This window comes from Chrysemys picta, chromosome 2 (assembly GCF_011386835.1).
Source record: "Chrysemys picta bellii isolate R12L10 chromosome 2, ASM1138683v2, whole genome shotgun sequence".
Classification (NCBI taxonomy): domain Eukaryota; kingdom Metazoa; phylum Chordata; order Testudines; family Emydidae; genus Chrysemys; species Chrysemys picta.
The window spans coordinates 290824880-290840540 of record NC_088792.1 but is presented as its reverse complement, the minus strand read 5'-3'; the positions used below and the strand labels follow the sequence as shown (position 1 = coordinate 290840540).

At 47.8% G+C, this 15661-nt stretch overlaps 1 protein-coding gene across 50 annotated transcripts in view; it reads right to left on the bottom strand.

Annotated features, from left to right (window-relative positions):
• Positions 1 to 15661, bottom strand: part of SCRIB (scribble planar cell polarity protein) — a 210447-nt gene that overhangs the window by 142810 nt on the left and 51976 nt on the right. For all 50 annotated transcript variants that reach the window (XM_024112161.3, XM_008175709.4, XM_024112168.3 and 47 more), the window contains exons 11-15: positions 5028 to 5194; positions 4252 to 4376; positions 2930 to 3055; positions 1723 to 1959; positions 927 to 1244 (exon numbers count right to left, since the gene is read on the bottom strand). In XM_024112161.3, the coding sequence (XP_023967929.1) occupies positions 927 to 1244; positions 1723 to 1959; positions 2930 to 3055; positions 4252 to 4376; positions 5028 to 5194 (973 nt within the window). The remainder of the gene's footprint in view (positions 1 to 926; positions 1245 to 1722; positions 1960 to 2929; positions 3056 to 4251; positions 4377 to 5027; positions 5195 to 15661) is intronic.

Sequence of the window (15661 nt, the reverse complement as noted above, 5' to 3'; positions counted from 1 at the left end):
TGCCCCACAACATAGCCACCAACTCCAAACCCACTTCCAGCTGACCCCACAGATCATCCCCGTTACCTCCTGACCCCCATACCAGCACATCTCCATGAAAACCCATGAACACCATTCTCTAGACAAATGTTCCCGTAAGTGCCTGCCCAAGGGTGTGAGCTCCACTCAGAGCTGGGCAGATACCCTCCCACCTCTCCAACCGCTGGTGGGGCAAACGTGAGCGGGATGGTGCTCCCTGGCCCCAGTTCCCATGGCACGTGGAAGGTCAGTGCCCTCAGGGCAGCACCGGGCCTGCTGTGTGGAGTGAGTGCAGAGTCCAATTCTCCCAGTGCACCCAGCCACTGCAAAGCATCCCAATCCTGAAGACTCGTGAGCAGGCACAGCTCCTCAGGACAAGGGAGAGCAGCGTGCCACTCTGCAGCCACTACCCATTCCTCCCACAGGGGGGCGCTTCTGTGCAACAGGCTGGGAGCAGGCACCCAGAGCAAGCACGACAGATCTACCCAGAGAAAGAGCTCACCCCGGTACAGAAGAGAAGCAGCACCCACAGAGCTGGGAGGAGAAAACCTGTCTCAGGCTGGGGGACGAGGAGGACTCTCACAGCATGGAACACAGCCTACAGCAATGGGTGAGACAGACAGTCTGGGCGGAACACAGGGAGGAGAGTCTGGGAAGCCAGCAAGGCTACACACCAGCAGCACTGACCCCAAGACAAGCCCAGCTCTTCCACCCACAGCACAGTGTCGCCTGAAGTCTCTCTTCTCCTGTTTTCTCTTCAGCACCATGTGGGCCTGGAAGCTCAAAGAACAGCCATCTAGGGGCTCTGGATACCCATCCTCTGCCTCCCAGCAGCTGGATAGGCAGAAAGGCAGCCCAGAGAGCAGCAGGGAGTTCCCAGCCTGTGTAGCACCCTCCCAAGGCCCTACCTTGACTGACGGCTGTGTGGACAAGGCTCCGTTCTTCACATCATCCTTGTCCCAGGCCTCCTCCTGCTCCTCGGGCTCTGCATTGTTATTGCAGCCCCCCAGCTCCTCCTCCTCCTCAGGGACCCTGTCACTGTTCAGCCCCTGCAGGAGCGCCACCACTGCCTCTGGCTTGGGCAGCTTGGTGATCTTAAAGTGTTTCTTATAGTGCGGTGTGTCCTTGCGGATCAGCCGCTGCTTCTCCACTGGGAACGGACGGTCTTCATCCTCATCCTCATCCTCGCTCCGGATCAGAGTGTCCTCGGCAAAATGCACTGTGGGCTACAATGACAAAGACCCATGAATGGGGCTGTGAGCCTCAGACAACAGCTGGACCTGGCGGCAAAGCATTGACAGCTGCTGGTCTGCAATGCCAACCTAGTCAGGGCTGGGCCCCGGACACAGGCAGGAGGGACAGACTGAGGGCTGCTCCTCTGACACTATTCAGGGCAAGTCCAGGAGCAATATCCAGAGCCCATTCAGCCTGTCTCCCCCTCCCTTCCACCACACCCAGCTCCAGGGCCCTGCCAGCACCCTTGTGCCCCCGACCTTCCACCCACACCTGACTTCCATGGCCCCCCTTGGTCTCTGCCTGTGCCCAGCTCCCACCTGCCCTCACCCCCTCTGCAAACATTCAGGTTCTATCCCACCTCCCATTCCCATTCACGCCTCGAGCCATCTCCCTGCTGCTCTGCCTCTGGGAGATCTCCAGCCAGGCCCCATCAGGATCCTCCACAAAACAACCCAGTGCAGCTCCTACCTCATTGTACTCCATTTCCAGCTCCTCCTCTTGACCAGTCACCGTCTCCACCTCCTGCTCTTCTTTAGCTCCAGGCTTTGCCTCATTCTCCAGCTCCTGTGTTTCGGGCACTTGCCCATTCAGCCTGTCTCCCCCTCCCCACTCCTCCTCCTCTTCCTCCCTGAAGTTGGCAGAGACAGTGCTGTTGGAGACATGCGAGTCCTCGCTGCGATTGGACATGGCACTCAGCCTCTTCACCTGTGGGAGTGGGACAGGCAGCGAGAACTGAGGCAGAAGCCAAAGGGGCACACAGAAAGGGGGAATGGGACCAGCATGGAATGCTGCAGACCCTGGCCCAGCAGGATCCCAACTGCTTCAGTGGACTGCCTGGCCTCATCCATGCCACTCCCCAGCTCACTCCATCCCAGCCCCTGTGGCACAGCCAGCCTGGTACCTATCAGCACAGAGTGCTGTCAAAGTGTTACACCTGGAAGACAAGACTTCAGTAGGGAACTCAGCTGCCAGCAGCTGCAGAACAGTGCATTGTGACTCATTTGGGGATGCCCTGGGAACCCTCTGTATGGGGCAAAGGGAAAGCCGTTACAAGCGCATTACTACAGCTCCTTCCTTGCTGAGGGGGCCGCATTATCCCAGGACAAAGGCACACGGACAGAATGACTCAGAAGGGCAGAGATTCACAAAGCAATCAAGTCAGGGTCAGAGCCAGAGCCAGGGCAACCCCCGAGTTGCTTGATGCCAAGTCCTGTGCCCAAAACTGCCCTAAGAACTTTGCACACAGGCCGTCAAGGTCCTGCTCTGCCTCAGCCCAGCCCACATGCAAGCTGACCTCCTTTTGCCTTCCCCATACTATGCCAATGGTGCCAGTTTTCATGGCCACTTTTTTCCTTGTCCCTCTCTTGCTGCCCCCTCTGCATGGGACTCCCACACGACGTCAGCGCACCAGGACTCCACATGCTCTTCATTCCAGTGCCTCCTAACAATTCACTTCTTTGGCCAAGCCTACAGACATGGCTGCCCCACCTCAGAAAAATGCTGCACCAGCCCCTGCACTGTCAATCCAATAAAGCCCCAATTCCAGAGCTCCCATGGTACTGGCTCTGATCTCTGCAAGGGTGGCTTAGTGCTCAGCTGGTGCAATTAAAGGTGCATGCCAGAGAGCTCTGCAACTTTCTGGCCTGGTCCCGCTCTCTGTGCGGGGAGCACTCACCTCCGAGTTTGGAGAATCCAGGTCCACATCGGGCTTCGCAGAATATATCTCATTGCGACGAACTTCGATCACTTTCTTCATAACCTTCAGCTCACTAGGGTGAGGAGTTGCTCTGCGCTGCAGGCCCTGCCAGGGAAAGAGAGCATCAGAGCAGATGAGCCAGTGCACAGAGCCCAGAGACTCCAGACTTTTAGACTGAGCATCAGCTCATCCTCACACTTTGCCAACAGAGAATGCCAAACCTGGAGCTGGCCCCAACCCAGGGGGAGATGCAGCCCCAACCCAGGGGGAGATGCAGCCCCAACTGGGCCCCACCTCACTGCCACTGGGCTGAATTCTCCCCACACCTGCAATCTGTGCTATGGTGAGCAGGAGCCCTGAGGGGAGAATGCAGGTAGATTCCCCTCAATCTCTCTGGTATTCCTTTAGTGCATGCTACAGTCTCTTGCATCTCAGCAGTGCCAATGGCATTTGTTGAGTGGCTCTGTCCCAAAGCAACAGGCAAGAGAACAGCATTTCAAACAACAGAACATGGTGGTAGAAAACCACAAACATTCATGCGGCTGAAGGCCCTAGGGACTCCCAGAGCAGGCCCAGCGCCTGGACTTGCTTTAACTCCTTTTATTACAAGGGGCTAGATTCCAGTCCAATGACTCTCCATCTCCTAAAGTCAGAAGTCCTGCTGGATGCTCTAGCATCACAGACAGGTCACCATGCCCCACCACTCTAGAGTTTGGAGTGAAATAACCGGCCATGTTTCTCTGGCTCTGACACTTCACCTAGGGCTGTAAAATCTGAGTGACTGATATATAGTCATGGGATACAGGGTTTTCCCCTCCAGTGCATTAGTTCCCATCGGGTCCCAAGTCGGGGGACTGTCTGTCCAGATCAAGAGGCTGAGGACTGGGGCAATGCACTGGGATGCAGTGACTGAAAGCCACCACCATGGGATGACTATTTGGTGAACCTTTTGCAAAGTGAGTTAGTGGCCACAGTTCTATTCTTAATAGGACAGGGGTCCAGAATGCAAACCTGTGTAGGCCCCTTATTGGCAGCTGCTGCTCTTATGCCTGCCAGCCCTCAGCTGTACATGTCTCTGGGCTGGATGACTTGGCACAGAGACTAGTTCCCCTTGGCCTGGGATGGTGTCCCCCCTCTGGGAGGCAAGGGCTGGGGGAGATGCAGCTCATACCATACCCCTTGGGGAGGGAGAGGCAGCTCTGGGCAGACACATTGCTCCTTGCCCTGCAGAAGTCTCCAGAGCACATTTCCTTGGGAAGCTGGCAAGGCCCTGGACAACCCACCATGCCTGTTTCTCTTACTCTCTTCTCAGCTCCAGCCTCCTCATCATCATCAGCTTTGGGCTCGTCCAAAAACTGGATCACACTGACCCGGTTCAAGTTGGTGTCTGTCCAACTTTCATCCACGCTGTTCTGCAGGAGATTCTCTGCAGAGAAAGATGATAAAGAGAGAGCTGGCTCCTGGGCGACAAGGAGTTGGGGCCTGGGTGAGACGCACTTCCCACCGACGAGGCCATCTCTATCAGAGAGCCCCCCCATAGCCACTAAGCGGCAGGGGCTTTAGGGGGAGAGACGGTGTTGCCACATTCCTGTCACCCCCTCAGTGGTCCCTGAGAGGGTTGCATGACACTTGGCAACCTCTACACGGGGGCCATGAAGGATCCAGCTCCAGCGCTGGGTAGGAAGAGGGGAAGAAACAGATGCTGTGATGCTCGTACAGCAGTTCAGCAGCAAAAGGAAATAGTTAGCTAAAGGGACCTGATGACACCTGCTGGAGAAGCAGTTTCACAGCTTTAACATTCTCCAACTTGGGGAGATCCCCCATGTCAACAGCTGGGAGCCCAGGCCTGTTACATCAATCACGATAACCATATGAACAGAGACTAGTCCAAGGGTGGTGAAGAGGAGACATCTGGGAACAGCAACCAAAAGAGACACCCCAGGGGAGAGGGCAACAATGGGATCTTGGCCTCACATCTCAGAGAGAAGAGAGAGAACAGCCCTTCTCCACAGGACTGTCTCCCTATTCTCCAGTGGAGGCAAGTCACCATGGAGAAGCACTCAATGGGACCTCTTACCTAGACTGGGAGATGGCTGCTGGGGCAGCAGGTAACAGGTAAGAACCTTTTCGCCCGTCTTCTCATCATCTTCTGTCTGGAATTTCAGCATGGGCTGGGACTGGTTCTCTGCAAGCCACAGGGCCTTCAGGTTGAGATTTGTCAGGGCAAAGGGCAAGTTCTGCAGCCTGCATGAGAAACATGGCTGATGAGACCCCATTGGCCTAGAAGGAACCTCCACTGGACCCTTGAATTCCTCCACTTGCCTTGGGGCAGGATGGAGCAAATCCTGAGACAGAGCCTCTCTCCCCAGTGTTGAATCTCTCTCATGATGGAGACTCCACACAGCTCTTGCCAGACTGTTCTGCAGAATAAATGTCCTCCCACAGCCTTCCACCACCACACTGTCAGCTCTATGACTGTGGGTAAAAGAGGGACACTTGTATTTTAACCACTCAGGGCTCACTCCAAGCCTGCATGTTGAGTTTGTCTGGAAAATGGGAAGGAAACCCCATTGAGCAGCACTAGGGAAAAGGAGACTCTGCCCCAGGCCAGTCAAGTTCCTAAAAACTCCTGGCAAGCAGAGGGTCTAACCAATCCAAGGCCTATGTTCTTCCCACTGCAGGACTCCAGCCAGGCAGTGTCAGGAGAACATACTTAAGACTATGTTTTAAACCATGGGTATTTTTTAGTAAAAGTCATGGACAGGTCACAGGCAGTAAACAAAAATTCACAGCCTGTGACCTGTCCATGACTTGTACATCCCTGACTAAATCTTGGGGAAGGGGGAAGCCTAGGGGGGACCAGAGGTGCTCTCAGGGGAGCAGCCCAAGCCCCCGCAGGTACTCGGGGCTGGGGGGTGTTGGCGGGGCTGGCAGGCTCCCTACCCAGCTCCACGCAACCCCCCAGGAGCGGAGACATGTCCCTCCCTCAGCTCCTAAGCAGAGCTGTGGCCAGGCAGCTCTGCACACTGCCTCCGCCCCAGGTGCCGGCTCCGTAGCTCCCATTGGCAGGGAACTGCAGCCAATGGGAGATGCAGGAGCAGCACCGGCCACGGCTCTGCTTCGGAGCTGAGGGAGGGACATGTCACTGCTTCCGGGGAGCCCCCCCAAGGTAAGCATGGCCTCAACCCAATCTCCCGACCTGAGCCCCCTCCCACACCCAAACTCCTGTTGCTGCTGAGGAAGGGGACGCGGTGGCCCAAGACTGCCCCAGCAGCAGCCAGTGTGGCTGGCCCAGGGACTGCCTGAGCTACTCAGGTGGCCCCCAGGCCAACAGCAGTGGCTGCTGCAGAAGTCACGGAGATCCCACAAAGTCACAGAATCCGTGACTTCCATGACCTCCGTGACAAACTCTCAGCCTTAGTCATAGTGCAACATGACAATGGGCTGCTCTAACAGAGGAGGAAAAAGTGGCATCTTGAAGCTCTGGTACCCATCAAATCCCTTTGAAGGTGCGGGATTTTGCTGTAAAGCCAGAAAGCAGACAGCAGAAACTCCACTCTGACCCCAAGCCTGCAGAGACGCTACGGTCACCGTCACTTGTTCTCATTATGTGTGTTACAATAGCACTCAGAGCATCAGATAGGGATCATGACCTGGTTACATTTCCCTTTCACTAACAGAATATGGTACCAACCAGGAATATGTATATTTGGAACTTTAAAAGGGCCAATTTTCCAATGCTTAAAGCAACTATATTAAAAATGTACACACTTGGACTGAGGTAGAGATGGACATAGGAGACGGAAGTGTTGAGAGTCTCTGGGTTAGCCTAAAAGGGGTAAAAACAAGGGAGATGTCATGCTAGCAGTCTACTACAGGCCATCTAACCAGGTGGAAGAGGTGGATGAGGCTTTTTTTAAACAAATAAAATCATCCAAAGCCCAAGATTTGGTGGTGATGGGGGACTTCAACTATCCGGATATATGTTGGGAAAATAACACAGCAGGGCACAGACTATCCAGCAAATTCTTGGACTGCATTGCAGACAACTTTTTATTTCAGAAGGTTGAAAAAGCTACTAGGGGGGGAAGCTGTTCTAGACTTGATATTAACAAGTAGGGAGGAACTCGTTGAGAATTTGAAAGTAGAAGGCAGCTTGGGTGAAAGTGATCATGAAATCATAGAGTTTGCAATTCTAAGGAAGGGTAGAAGGGAGAACAGCAAAATAGAGACAATAGATTTCAGGAAGACAGATTTTGGTAAGCTCAGAGAGCTGATAGGTAAGGTCCCATGGGAATGAAGACTGAGGGGAAAAACAACTGAGGAGAGTTGGCAGTTTTTCAAAGGGACACTATTAAGGGCCCAAAAGCAAGCTATTCCGCTGGTTAGGAAAGATAGAAAATGTGGCAAAAGACCACCTTGGCTTAACCACGAGATCTTGCATGATCTAAAAAATAAAAAGGAGTCATATAAAAAATGGAAACTAGGACAGATTACAAAGGATGAATATAGGCAAACAACACAGGAATGCAGGGGCAAGATTAGAAAGGCAAAGGCACAAAATGAGCTCAAACTAGCTACGGGAATAAAGGGAAACAAGAAGACTTTTTATCAATACATTAGAAGCCAGAGGAAGACAGGGTAGGCCCACTGCTTAGTGAAAAGGGAGAAACAGTAACAGAAAACTTGGAAATGGCAGAGATGCTTAATGACTTTGTTTCGGTCTTCACCGAGAAGTCTGAAGGAATGCCTAACCTAGTAAATGCTAATGGAAAGGGGGTAGGTTTAGCAGATAAAATAAAAAAAGAACAAGTTAAAAATCACTTAGAAAAGTTAGATGCCTGCAAGTCACCAGGGCCTGATGAAATGCATCCTAGAATACTCAAGGAGCTAATAGAGGAGGTATCTGAGCCTCTAGCTATTATCTTTGGAAAATCATGGGAGACGGGAGAGATTGCAGAAGACTGGAAAAGGGCAAATATAGTGCCCATCTATAAAAAGGGAAATAAAAACAACCCAGGAAACTACAGACCAGTTAGTTTAACTTCTGTGCCAGGGAAGATAATGGAGCAAGTAATTAAGGAAATCATCTGCAAACACATGGAAGGTGGTAAGGTGATAGGGAACAGCCAGCATGGATTTGTAAAGAACAAATCATGTCAAACCAATCTGATAGCTTTCTTTGATAGGATAACGAGTCTTGTGGATAAGGGAGAAGCTGTGGATGAGGTATACCTAGACTTTAGTAAGGCATTTGATACGGTCTCGCATGATATTCTTATCGATAAACTAGGCAAATACAATTTAGATGGGGCTACTATAAGGTGGGTGCATAACTGGCTGGATAACCATACTCAGAGAGTTGTTATTAATGGTTCCCAATCCTGCTGGAAAGGCATAACGAGTGGGGTACCGCAGGGGTCTGTTTTGGGACCGGCTCTGTTCAATATCTTCGTCAACGACTTAGATATTGGCATAGAAAGTGCGCTTATTAAGTTTGCGGATGATACCAAACTGGGAGGGATTGCAACTGCTTTGGAGGACAGGGTCATAATTCAAAATGATCTGGACAAATTGGAGAAATGGTCTGAGTTAAACAGGATGAAGTTTAACAAAGACAAATGCAAAGTGCTCCACTTGGGGGGGGGGGGGAAATCAGTTTCACACATACAGAATGGGAAGAGACTGTTTAGGAAGGAGTACGGCAGAAAGGGATCTAGGGGTTATAGTGGACCACAAGCTAAATATGAGTCAGTGTGATGCTGTTGCAAAAAAAGCAAACATGATTCTGGGATGTATTAACAGGTGTGTTGTGAGCAAGACACGAGAAGTCATTCTTCCGCTCTATTCTGCTCTGGTTAGGCCTCAGCTGGAGTATTGTGTCCAGTTCTGGGCACCGCATTTCAAGCAAGATGTGGAGAAATTGGAAAGGGTCCAGAGAAGAGCAACAAGAATGATTAAAGGTCTTGAGAACATGACCTATGAAGGAAGGCTGAAAGAATTGGGTTTGTTTAGTTTGTAAAAGAGAAGACAGAGGGGACCTGAAAGCAGTTTTCAGGTATCTGAAAGGGTGTCATAAGGAGGAGGGAGAAAACTTGTTCACTTTAGCCTTTAAGGATAGAACAAGAAGCAATGGGCTTAAACTGCAGCAAGGGAGGTCTAGGTTGGACATTAGGAAAAAATTCCAACTGTCAGGGTGGTTAAACACTGGAATAAATTGCCTAGGGAGGTTTTGGAAACTCCATCTCTGGAGATATTGAAGAGTAGGTTAGATAAATGTCTATCAGGGATGGTCTAGACAGTATTTGGTCCTGCTATGCGGGCAGGGGACTGGACTCGATGACCTCTCGAGGTCTCTTCCAGTCCTAGAATCTATGAACTATTGGCTGACTGGGAACGTAACAAAAACTGCGAATTGTACAAGGACATGCTATTCCATGCCCTAAAAACCACTATTTTACAGACACAAAAAAAGTTATAGATGGCAAGAAGCCATCCTGGTTAAAAAGAGATGTGGAAGTGGTGATGAAACAAAAAAAATTTTAGGGCTATCAAGCGATTAAAAAAATTAATTGTGATTAATTGCGCTGTTAAACAATAATAAAATACCATTTATTTAAATATTTTTGGATGTTTTCCACATTTTCAAATATATTGATTTCAATCACCACAGAATACAAAGTGTACAGTGCTCACTTTATATTTATTTTTAATTACAAACATTTGCACTGTAAAAAACAAAAGAAATAGTATTTTGCAATTCACCTAATACAAGTACAATAGTGCAATCTCTTTATAATGAAAGTTTAACTTAGAAATGTACAATTATGTGCAAAAAATAACTGCATTCAAAAATAAAACAATGTTAAACTTTAGAGCCTATAAGTCAACTCAGTCCTACTTCTTTTTCAGCCAATCACACAAAAAAGTTTGTTTACATTTGCAGGAGCTAATGCTGCCTGCTTCTTGTTTACGTCACCTGAAAGTGAGAACAAGCGTTCTCATGGCATGGATTCATATGCCCCTTCATGCTTCAACCACCCTTCCAGAGGACATGCGGCCCTGCTGATAATGGGTTCTGCTCGATAACAATCCAAAACAGTGCAGACTGATGCATGTTCATTTTCATCATGAGTCAGATGGCACCAGCAGAAAGTTGACTTTCTTTTTTGGTGGTTTGAGTTCTGTAGTTTTCACATTGAAGTGTTGCTTTTCTAAGACTTCCGAAAGCATGTTCCACACCTCATCCCTCTCAGATTTTGAAAAGCACTTCAGATCCTTAAATCTTGGATCGAGTGCTGTAGCTATCTTTAGAAATCTCACACTGGTACCTTCTTTGTGTTTTGTCAAATCTGCAGTGAAAGTGTTCTTAAAATGAACAACATGCTGGGTCATCATCCGAGACTGCTATAACATGAAATATATGGCAGAATGCGGGTTAAACAGAGCAGGAGACATACAATTCTTCCCCAAGGAGTTCAGTCACAAATTTAATTAATGCATTTTTTTTAAATGAGCGTCATCAGCATGGAAGCATGTCCTCTGGAATGGTGGTCAAAGCATGAAGGGACATACGAATGTTATGCATATCTGGCACGTAAATACCTTGCAATGCCGGCTACAAAAGTGCCATGCAAACGCCTGTTCTCACTTTCTGGTGACATGGTAAATAAGAAGTGGGCAGCATTATCTCCCGTAAATAAACTTGTTTGTCTTAGCGACTGGCTGAACAAGAAGTAGGACTGAGTGGATTTGTAGGTTCTAAAGTTTTACATTGTTTTGTTTTTGAATGCAGTTATGTCACAAAAAAATTCTACATTTGTGAATTGCACTTTCACAATAAAGAGATTGCATCACAGTACTTGTATAAGGTGAATTGAAAAATACTGAATCACTTGGTTAAATGGTCATAGTCTTACCAAACACATTTTAACTAAGCCAAACCCCAGGTAATGCTGCTGAGAGTCAAGAATGCAGGTTATACCTACGGGATGGGTGACTGTCTTGGAAAGCAGTGACTCAGAAAAGGATTCAGAGGTCACCATAGATAATTTCCCCAACATGAGCTCTCAGTGCAATGCTGTGGCTAAAAGCGCTACTGCCATCCTTGGGTGCATAAAAAGCAGATCATCAAGTAGAAGTAGAGAAGTCCCTCTGCCCATAGGCTCCGAACAGCAATGCCCACAAGCCAGTGGACTACTGCACAGGGAAGTGAGATCTGGCTGAGAACCTGCCTGCGCAGGCAGCAACTCCGGATACTGTGCCAATCTGGAGAGAAAGGGGCCCCCACACCCACAGAGACTGGCATCTGTAAGAGTGGCCAGCCAAGCAGACACATTCCTGGGCCTAGTGAGACTAAGTGGTGCTGAGGCTTTGTGCTGTCCTTTAACAGAGGCACATTGCACTCCACGAGTGCTGACAGCTTAAGTAGTTGCAAACTTCTGTAGCTACAAGGGCTGAAAAACAGTGGAAGCTAGAGCTGGACAGGAGGGGACAAGAAATCAGCATTCTTGTCCCACCTCTTCAAGAGCTGGAGCCAGGTGGCTCCTGAGTCAGTCAGGGAGTAGGGCTTTAGAATACAAGATCGGTCATACTGGGTCAGACCAAGGGTCCATCTAGCCCAGTGTCCTGTCTGCTGACAGTGGCCAGTGCCAGGTGCCCCAGAGGGAATGAATAGAACAGGTAAACATCAAGTGATCCATTCCTCTGTCGCTCATTCCCAGCTTCTGGCAAACAGAGGCTAGGGACACCATCCCTGCCCTTCATAGCGAATAGCCATTGATGGACCTATCCTCCATGAATTTATCTAGTTCTTTTTTGAATTCTGTTAGTCTTGGCCTTCACAATATCCTCTGGCAAAGAGTTCCACAGGTTGACTATGTGTTGTGTGAAGAAATGCTTCCTTTTGTTTTAAACCTGCTGCTTATTAATTTCATTTGGTGACCCCTAGTTCTTGTATTATGAGGAGTAAATAACACTTCCTTATTTACTTTCTCCACACCAGTCATGATTCTGTAGACCTCAATCATATCCCCCCTTAGTCATCTCTTTTCCAAGCTGAAAAGTCCCAATCTTATTAATCTCTCCTCATAGGGAAGCCATTCCATATCCCTAATCATTTTTGTTGCCCTTTTCTGAACCTTTTCCAATTCCAATATATCTTTTTTGAGATGGGGTGACCACATCTGAATGCAGTATTCAAGATGTGGGCGTACCATGGATTTATATAGAGGCAACATGATATTTTCTGTCTTATTATCTATCCCTTTCTTAATGATTCCCAACATTGTTTGCTTTTTTGACTGCCGCTGCACCTTATGTGGATGTTTTCAGAGAACTATCCACAATGACTCCAAGATCTCTTTCTTGAGTGGTAACAGCTAATTTAGACCCCATCATTTTATATGTATAGTTGGGATTATGTTTTCCAATGTGCATTACTTTGCATTTATCAACATTGAATTTCATCTGCCAGTCTGCTGCCCAGACACCCAGTTTTGAGAAATCCTTTTGTAGCTCTTCACAGTCTGCCTGGGACTTATCTATCTTGAGTAGTTTTGTATCATCTGCAAATTTTGCCACCTCACTGTTCACCCCTTTTTCCAGATCATTTATGAATATGTTGACTAGGACTGGGCCCAGTACAGACCCTTTGGGGACACCACTTTTACCTCTCTCCAGTCTGAAAACTGACCGTTTTTTCTACCCTTTGTTTCCTATCTTTTAACCAGTTAGCAATCCATGAGAGAACCTTCCCTCTTATCCCATGACAGCTTTCTTTGCTTAAGAGCCTTTGGTGAGGGACCTTGTCAAAGGCTTTCTGAAAATCTAAATACATTATATCCACTGGATCGCCCTTGTCCACGTGCTTGTTGACCCCCTCAAATAATTCTAGTAGACTGGTGAGGCATGATTTCCCTTTACAAAAAACTATGTTGACTCTTCCCCAACAAATTATGTTCATCTGTGTGTCTGACCATTTTGTTCTTTACTATAGTTTCAACCAGTTTCCCCCATACTGAAGTCAGGCTTACCGGCCTGTAATTGCCAGGATCGCCTCTGGAGCCCTTTTTTAAAAATTGGCATCACAGTAGCTATCCTCCAGGCATTTGGTACAGAAGCCAATTTAAATGATGGGTTACAGAATACAGTTAGTAGTTTTGTAATTTCATATTTGAGTTCCTTTAGAACTCTTGGGTGAATCCCATCTGGTCCCGGTGACTTATTACTGTTTAGTTTATCAATTTGTTCCACAATCTCCTTTAATGACACCTCAATCTGGGACAGTTCCTCAGCTTTGTCACCTAAAAAGAATGGCTCAGATTTGGGAATCTCCCTCACATCCTCAGCCTTGAAGACCAATGCAAAGAATTCATTTAGTTTCTCCACAATGGTCTTATCGTCCTTGAGTGCTCCTTTAGCACCTTGATTGTCCAGTGGCTCTACTGGTTGTTTAGCAGGCTTCCTGCTTCTGATGTACTTAAATTTTGCTGTTACTTTTTGAGTCTTTGGTTAGCTGTTCCTCAAATTCTTTTTTTGGCCTTCCTAATTGTATTTTTACACTTCATTTGCCAGTGTTTATGCTCCTTTTATGTTCCTCACTAGAATTTAACGTCCACTTTTTAAAGGATGCCTTTTTGCCCCTCACCGCTTCTTTTACTTTGCTGTTTAGCCATGGGGGCTCTTTTTTGGTGCTCTTACTATGTTTTTTAATTTGGGGGATACATTTAAATTGAGCCTCTATTATGGTGTCTTTAAAAAGTTTCCATGCAGTTGCAGGGATTTCACTTTTGGTGCTGTACCTTTTAATTTCTGTCACACTAATGTCCTCATTTTTGTGTAGTCCCCCTTTCTGAAATTCAGTGCTACAGTGTTGGACTGCTGTGGTGTTTTCCCTGCCGCAGGGATGTTAAATCTAATTATATTATGGTCACTATTACCAAGCGGTCCAGCTTATATTCACCTCTTGGACCAGATCCTCTGCTCCACTTGGGACTAAATCAAGAATTGCCTCTTCTCTTGTGGGTTCCAGGACCAGCTGCTCCAAGAAGCAGTCATTTAAGGTGTCAAGAAACCTTATCTCTGCATCCCATCCTGAGGCAACATGTACCCAGTCAATAGGGGGGGATAGTTGAAATCCCCCATTATTATTGAGTTTTTTTATTTTAATAGCCTCTCTAATCTCCCTGAGCATTTCACAGTCACTATCACCATTCCAGTCAGGTGGTTAGTAATATACCCCTACTGCTTATTCTGATTATTAGAGCATGGAATTACTATTCATAGAGATTCTATGGTACAGTTTGGTTCATTTAAGATTTTTACTTCATTTGATTCTACACTTCCTTTCACATATAATGCCACTCCTCCAGCAGTACGACCTGTTCCGTCCTTCTGATATATTTTGTACCCTGTGTCCCATTGATTATCCTCATTCCACCAAGTTTCTGTGATGCCTCTCTCATTTAATATAAGGCACTCTAGTTCACCCATATTATTATTTAGACTTTTAGCATTGGTATATAAGCACTTAAACTTGTCACTTTTTAGATGTCTGACATTACATGATGTAATTGAATGGGACTTTTTTTCATTTGACTGTTTCTCATCAGATCCTACTTGTATTTTATCATCTTCCATCCTCTCCTCCTTACTAGGACATAGAGAATCTCCATTAATAGATCCTCCCCTAAGGGATGTCTCTGTCTGAACCACATGCTGCTCCACACCTCTTGGCTCTCCCCAAGCCCTTAGTTTAAAAACTGCTCAATTACTTTTTTAATGTTAAGTGACCGCAATCTGGTTCCATTTTGGTTTAGGTGGAGCCTATCCTTTCTGTATAGGCTCCCTTTTCCCACAAGTTTCCCCAGTTCCTAATAAATCTAAACCCCTCTTCCCTACATCATCATCTCATCCACGCATTGAGACTCTGCAGTTCTGCCTGTCTAACTGGCCCTGCACGTGGAATTGGAAGCATTTCAGAAAATGCTACCATGGAGATCCTGGACTTCAATCTCTTACCTAGCAGCCTAAATTTGGCCTCCAGGACCCCTCCTATCCTTCCCTTTGTCATTGGTACCTACATGTACCACGACCACTGGCTCCTCCCCAGCACTACACATAAGTCTGACTAGAGGTCTCGAGAGATCCGCAACCTTCGCACCAGGCAGGCAAGTCACCATGCGGTTCTCCCGATCATCGCAAACCCAGCTATCTATGTTTTTAATGATCGAATCGCCCATTGCTAATACCCGTCTCTTCCTAATAACTGGAGTTCCCTCCTCTGGAGAGGTATCCTCAGTGCGAGAGGACATCACAACATCATCTGGAAGGAGAGTCCCAACTAGGAGATCATTTCCCTCTGCTCCAGTTGGATGTTCTCCTTCCCTGAGACTGTCATCCTCCTCAACAGCACAGAGGCTGTCAGACCGGGGGTGGGACGTTCTATTGGGTCCCAGAAAGTCTCATCTATGTACCTCTCTGTCTCCCTTAGCTCCGCCAGCTCAGCCACTCTGGTCTCCAAACCTGTACACGGTCTCTGAGGGCCGGGAGCTCCTTGCACCGAGTGCACACGTACGCCACCCGCCCATAGGGCAGGTAATCATACATGCTGCATTGGGTGCAATAAACTGGGTAGCCTCCACTGGGTTGCTAGACTTCTGCCTGCATTATCTTTTCACTCCTGAAGCTCGTTCCTTTGTTCTTTTGTTT